At 39.9% G+C, this 7354-nt stretch overlaps 1 protein-coding gene across 1 annotated transcript; it reads left to right on the forward strand.

The window, feature by feature from the left end:
- Window positions 1–1010: 1010 nt before the first annotated feature.
- Window positions 1011–2035, forward strand: LOC118745846. Its single transcript, XM_036479515.1, has 4 exons — window positions 1011–1302; window positions 1360–1572; window positions 1665–1819; window positions 1902–2035. The coding sequence occupies exons 1-3, from the start codon at window positions 1237–1239 to the stop codon at window positions 1797–1799; spliced, it is 414 nt and encodes a 137-aa protein (XP_036335408.1). The 5' UTR covers window positions 1011–1236; the 3' UTR covers window positions 1800–1819; window positions 1902–2035.
- The last annotated feature ends 5319 nt before the right edge of the window (window positions 2036–7354 follow it).

The raw sequence follows: 7354 nt of genomic DNA on the forward strand, positions 1-7354 counted from the left end.
TTAAATTACCTTTCTCTTAATAAGCATTAACATCAATAATTCAATAAAGGCATTTAAATTACCTTTCTCTTAATACGCATTAACATCAATAATTTTTAAATAATTTCTCAAAATAAAGCCTTGGCTAACAACTTCGTAAAATTATGTACATGTATGTTAAACGTACATAAGGCATCGCACGAAAGTGTAACATTTTTTGAAAAGAGGCTAATTTATTTAAAAGAAATATAACGAACAGGAAGGCAATTAAATTACCTTTCTCTTAATAAGCATTAAGTAAACGGGACATTAGGTATAAGTATTTTTGCATGCCATTAAATAATAAATTATTATTAGTCCCCTTATTACATCACTTTTTTAATGATTTTTATTAAAATTCGATTAATCGCTTTAAATCGTATTGTAAATAATAAGATGCTAAGTATACATATTTTTGCATGCCATTAAGAAATAAGTTTTGTATAAAGATTTTTATTAGAATGAATTTCGAGGATCTTTTCGAAGAGGTCATTGAGTCGGAATCAGGGTACGAAAATAAACTGTACAAAACAATTCCCATTTGCTCATCGATCATCATATCATTTGTGGTTTTGTACAGTTTTGTAAATAGTCAGAAACAAATTGTAAGATTCACTGTCACTTTCCCCAACGAGAAACGTTTGCTTTTCGTTTGTGACAATTGTACCATAGGATACGTTTTATATGTATGCAAACATTTCAATTACGTGAAAAAATAATTTTTTCTGTAAATTTTCATATCCAATTCAATTAAAAAACATTGGTTATTGCATATATGTACATACATAAATATATTTTCCCTGCACGATTCATTTCGTTTGTTGTTTCGTCTGTAACTACTAAACTACTGTAGTGTACTATCGCCAAAGTGAACTCAGCCGTTTTGTTTCGTATTGTACCGAACTGTTGAAGTAATAAACGAAACGAAATAGTAACGTACAATATAGTTTATTTTCGTACACTGGTCGGAATGCTCCCAAGGGTCCTCCGTCTGCAAAGGTGATACAATTTATAAAGTTTATTACTGTTTCTGCTACTATATAATTAGTTACAGAACAACGAATTCAGAAGCGCCGCTTCAGTTTTATTCGCGCCTCTCAAGTCCGTAGAACTGCTACCAACACGACTCCCGAAGTGGCCCCAACAGCTGAGGTCCTATCGAGCAGCCACGCAGAGCTTATCAAACGTCTGGACGGAATTCAAGAGGCCCAAAAGGGCATGTTTTCACTTTTGGGTGGTGTGGACAACCGTCTAACTGCCATTGAAAAGGCGCTTAAAGAAAATGTAAATGTTTCTATTTTCAACATTAATATTTCACGATATTTTTTGTTTGTTTTCCAGATGCCTGAGAAAGCTGAGGTTCAAGCGCAAAGCAAAATATTACGTGAATACAAAGTCATCGCGGCGCGAACTCAGCTATCGGTTAGCCGCATCACAGGTGACATAGAGGACGAGGAATACCTAGAGCTTGCCTCCATGCTTCCCATGTCATCAGAGGAGACATTGCTAGCCGTAAAGACGAAACTCTGTACAAAGGCCAGTAGTGATGCATTTGTAATAATTTTGTTGTTTTTTAATATATGCGCATTGATTTCGATTACTTTAATTATTTATCTAAACATTTAACATTCACGTTTATCTTTCAGATGCGGCTGTTAGTTAAGTCAAAAGGTGTAAAAGGCAGTGTAGACGGAGTTCTGCGTTCGCTGCTGCACGATAACTTGGTGGCCGGCTACAATTTGGAGGGACGTAAAGAAAAAAAAATCGCTTCTAAAGCTTAAGGCTCTGGACTTGGTTTTCGGTCAGTATTATTTAATTTCACTAAAAATTTTTATTAAAATTCAGTTTTCTAAAAATTAATACATTTATATAAATTTTTCTAGATGTCTTTGGGGAGAAAACGAAGGAGCAGACCGTTAATGAAATTAGGCGTTATGTAGCACTTAGTCACAATAGGTTTAAGCAAAAAAAAAGCACAAACTTAATTAGATGTAAATATTTATATCTTAAGGCCGGTCCACATAGAACTTTCGCGTTGGCTTTGGCGTTGGCGTTGGTTTGACAGAACGCACGTATAAAGTATGCTTGCCACAATGAACGCTTGGCAGCGAATGCTTGGGCCACTAGATTAACATACTAACGACAGATAAATTAATATTTCATATCAATATGGCAGCGCTACACACCTTCGGCAAAAAAATTATAAAAAATCAACGGTAATTTTTAGTCACTTGAAACTTGCGCATTATTACACTAATATTTAATGGGCTATAAAACTGTATACTCATAAAAAATGGTAACACTTCTGAAAAACCAGTTTTAAATTTTGATGATTTTTTTTCAGTGTTCTGCAAATATTTAAGCTTATATTTTAAGTTTCTATGAATTGAATGAATGAATTTTTTTTATTGAAAACTTTTAAATATTAAAAAATAGACATAAGTGGCAAACAATATCTGTTTGAATTTGTTCTAAAATGATATGCCCTGTTTGTATGTATGTATAATATGTATAATCAATGACTTTTTAATTTAATTCTTGGAAAAATGACATAACATTCCTTTATCTGTTGTTTTTTTTTTAAGTTTTCCTTTATATGTTTACTTGTTTAAATAATGCTACGATCTTGGTTTTAAATTACGTATACTTCATTAAATGTTCATGTTTTATTCAAGGACTTATTTATGTAAGTTAACAAGAAGATGTAACTACATCACAAATTATGTTCGCTTAAGTACCCGCATCGAGTATCCTCTGGGTAGCAACCAAACACCCGCTTGGGAGCGAGCTGAAGTGAGAAGGCGTAAAACTTCGCGTTCGCTGGGTTTGGGTCCCGCCACGTTAAAACCCCGCCCAATGAAAAATAAAAAACAGCCTCGGATGAGACCCCCATTTTCTGATGACGACCACGGCAAACGTATAAAGGACTATGATTTAAGGGTATTCACCTGGAATATCCGGACCCTTAATGGGGAAGTTGCCTCTGCTCGGCTGGTTGATGTCCTCGGGAAGACAAAGGCTGACATAACCGCCGTCCATGAAATGCGATGGACGGGGCAAGGAAAAGTAAGCGTAAAGCCTTGCGACGTCTACTACAGTTTCCACGTAAAGGAGCCGAAATTCGGTGTTGGATTCGTGGTAGGAGAGAGACTCCGTCGCCGAGTACTGGCGTTCACCCCGGTGGACGAACGTCTAGCAACAATCTGCATCAAAGCTAGATTCTTCAACATCTCGCTCATCTGCGCCCATGCCCCGACGGAAGAGAAGGATGAGGCGTCCAAGGATCTCTTCTATGAGCGCTTGGAACGTACATATGAGCGCTGCCCCCGACACGATGTCAAAATCGTGCTTGGCGATTTTAATGCCAAGGTGGGCAAGGAAGGGATCTTTGGCGCCACTGTCGGAAAATTCAGCCTCCACGACGAAACGTCCGATAACGGACTGAGGCTGATCGACTTAGCCGGGGCCCGAAATATGGTAATATGTAGTACTAGGTTCCAGCATAAGAACATCCACCAAGCTACATGGCTGTCTCCAGATCGAAAAACGAGAAACCAAATCGATCATGTTGTGATAGACGGAAGGCATGCTTCAAGCGTTTTGGACGTACGTACACTCCGAGGGCCAAACATCGACTCGGACCACTATCTTGTTGTAGCCAAGATACGTGCCCGCCTCTGTGCAGCAAAAAATGTGCGCCCAACAATGCAAGGAAAGCTTAACGTCGAAAAGCTGCAATCACAACAGACGGCCAATTTATTCGCCACTCGACTCACACACCTGCTCTCTGAGAGCACTCTTCAACAATCCGACATACGCGAGCAGTGGAACCACATTTCCCGATCATTAAGTACCGCCGCCGAAGAAGTAGTTGCATTTCAGCGAGCCCGAAAGAACAACTGGTACGATGAGGAATGTCAAGAAGCCGCAGAGAAAAAAGATGCCGCCTACAGGGCCACGCTGCGATCGGGCGCAACGCGAGCCATGTGGGACCGTTATAGGGAACTGAAGAAGGAAGCGAGATGTATTTGCCTCAAGGCAAACCGACAGGAAGAACGCCTGAAAATTCTACCAGAGGGTTAGGCGACTTACGGAAGGTTTCAAGACCGGGGCGAACTCCTGTAAGAGCAACAATGGCGACCTAGTGACCGATGTCCAGAATACTTTTACAACCTACTGAATGGCAGCAGCGCTGAAAGTAGTGAAGAAGTCGAACCCGAGTCCCCAGTCGATGATGATGGAGTAACTGTCCCACCGCCTGACTATGACGAGGTACGAATAGCGATTACGCGGCTGAAAAACAACAAAGCTGCTGGAGCTGACGGCCTGCCAGCCGAGCTATTCAAGTACGGCGGCGAGGAGCTGATGAGCATGCATCAGCTCGTATGCAGAATATGGTCTGATGAACGCATGCCCGGCGACTGGAATTTAAGTGTGCTCTGCCCAATCCACAAGAAAGGCCACCCCGCCATACGCGCCAACTACCGCGGAATCAGCCTTCTAAGCATAGGTTATAAGGTCTTATCGAGTGTATTGTGCGAAAGACTGAAGCCCACCGTCAACGAGCTGATTGGACCTTATCAGTGTGGCTTTAGGCCTAGAAAATCCACCATAGATCAGGTATTCACAATACGCCAAATATTGGAAAAGACCCGCGAGAATAGGTTCGACACGCACCATCTATTTATCGATTTCAAAGCCGCTTTCGACAGCACAAAGAGAAGTTGCCTTTATGCCGCGATGTCTGAATTTGGTATCCCCGCGAAACTAATACGGCTGTGTAAAATTACGTTGAGCAATACCACCAGCTCCGTCAGAATAGGGAAGGACCTTCCCGAGCCGTTTGATACCAAACGAGGTTTCAGACAGGGGGACTCCCTTTCGTGTGATTTCTTTAATCTGATGTTGGAGAAGATAATAAGAGCCGCAGAACTGAACCGCTCAGGCACAATACTTTACAAGAGCGTACAATTGCTGGCGTATGCCGCCGGCATCGATATTATCGGTAAAAACAACTGTACTGTTCTGTCTTCTCGGGATTGGACAGAGAAGCAAAGCGAATGGGTCTGGTGGTGAACGAGGGCAAAACGAAGTATCTCCTGCCATCAGACAAACAGTCAGAGCATACGCGTCTTGGCACCCACGTCACTGTTGACAGTTACAAGTTTGAAAAAGTAGACGACTTCGTTTATTTGGGAACCAGCATTAATACCAATAATAATGTCAGGCTTGAAATCCAACGGAGAACCACTCTTGCCAACAAGTGCTACTTTGGACTGAGTAGGCAATTGAGAAGTAAAGTCCTCTCTCGTCGTACAAAGATCACACTTTATAAGTCACTCATCATGCCTGTGCTGGTGTATTGCGCGGAGGCATGGACAATGAAAGCATCTGATGAGGCGGCTCTTGGAGTTTTCGACAGAAAGATTCTGCGAAAGATTTACGGACCTTTACGCGTTGGTGATGGCGAATATCGCAGACGATTTAACGATGAGCTGTATGAGCTTTACAACGATATAGACATAGTGCAGCGAATTAAAATTCAGCGGCTCCGCTGGCTTGGCCATGTCGTTCGAATGGACAGAAACGCTCCTGCTCTGAAAATATTCAACGCGGGCCGCGATGCTGGTAACAGAGGAAGATGAAGGCCTCCTCTGCGTTGGAAAGACCAGGTGGAGAAGGACTTGGCTTCACTTGGCATTTCCAATTGGCGTCAGTTAGCACAGAAGAGAAATGACTGGCGTGCTGTTTTGGGCTCGGCCAAAATCGCTTAGGCGGTTACAGCGCCAATAAAGAAGAAGAAGATGACTTAGGGCCGGTTACTCAATGTCTGGTTAACACTAACTACAAGTAAAACATCGTTATCGACGTTACCGACACAATGTTATATGTATGGAGCCGAAGACGTCGATAACGATGTTTTACTTGTAGTTAGTGTTAACCAGACATTGAGTAACCGGCCCTTAAGAGGGTTTTACTGTAGTTATAAAAACAAAATCCGTTTTTTAATTACTGATAAAATCTATATACATGTATAGCTTTAAATAAATAAAATGAGATTTGGTATATTAAACAAAATATGTAATGTTTATTTTATGCCAATTAACTATTACTTTTTAAGCCTTTAAGGGCCGTTTGCACCATGTCTAGTTAATTCTAACTCCCAGTTAAACATCTTTATCGACGTTATCGACACCCATCATATAACATGTGATCGATAAAGCAGTTAACGTGCTTAACTGAAGGATGTACCTCCAGTTAGCGTTAACTAGACATGGTGCAAACGGCCCTAAATTAGATAAGTGTTATTTATAAGATGTCTTTATTTACAGGAAAATCAGCTTAAGTAATAGGATATCGACGCAATGCCAAGAATACAGGAAACACAATCAAAGATGGATGGCACCACGTCGGTTAGATTATATAAAGTAAATATAATAATATAAGTAATATCCATGATACAATAATTTCTAGAAGGTAGTTTCCCTTCAAAATTTTTTACATAAACCGTGTCTGTGACAAACACGCAATGTGGCCACTGCTACGATATAGAACTTGGGGATTATCGCTTGGTATTTTAGATATTTTGTAACAGAACATGTAAAGATTTATATGTTTCATAACTGATCACTTAATTTTTAATATAAATATACGTATTTTGTACATACATTTTTGCCACTGCTAATCACATGAATAAAAATCATAAAAAATGAAAATATAACAGCAATATTTCTTGTTTATAATGGATTAGATCCATCGCACACCACGGACTTTATCGGCCGCCAATTTAGATGTGCTCGCTAGTCTTTCCATTGCACCACAACTTATTGGTCAGAGCGATTAAGCTGGTGTAATGTGCGCACCTCCATACATCTTCATGTACATATTTCAAGCGAGCCCTATCATTTAAATAGGCGGCCGATAAAGTCTGTGGTGTGCGGTGGCTCTTATAGCTGTGTCCTTACATCTATTCCGTGTGTTGCAATATCCACGAAAGCAGCAGTTAATTTTTTATGAAGAAAATTTTTACAAAATATTCGAAAATTTCTCTACTTATATGTTCGGCTTTTCTTTGTTTTGTTTTTCCAACGTCAAAAGCTGGTTTTTTTTTTTTTGAAAAAGTTGGTACAACAAAAAATACGAAACACGTTTTCTGTCAGATAGCTAACATGGCGGATAAGAAGAAGAAGTGAAACTACCTTCTAAAAATTATTGTATCATGGTAATATCTATGATGTAAAGTAAAAAATATAGATCCACACAAACCACAGTTTTGAAAAGAAAACATCTAAAAGGCTTATGTACACATATATGTGTTCTATAGCAATGGTGCTCA

The sequence above is a fragment of the Rhagoletis pomonella genome, unplaced genomic scaffold, assembly GCF_013731165.1.
Source record: "Rhagoletis pomonella isolate Grant_MI unplaced genomic scaffold, Rhpom_1.0 Rhpom_scaffold_00009, whole genome shotgun sequence".
In the NCBI taxonomy this organism is placed as follows: Eukaryota; Metazoa; Arthropoda; class Insecta; order Diptera; family Tephritidae; genus Rhagoletis; species Rhagoletis pomonella.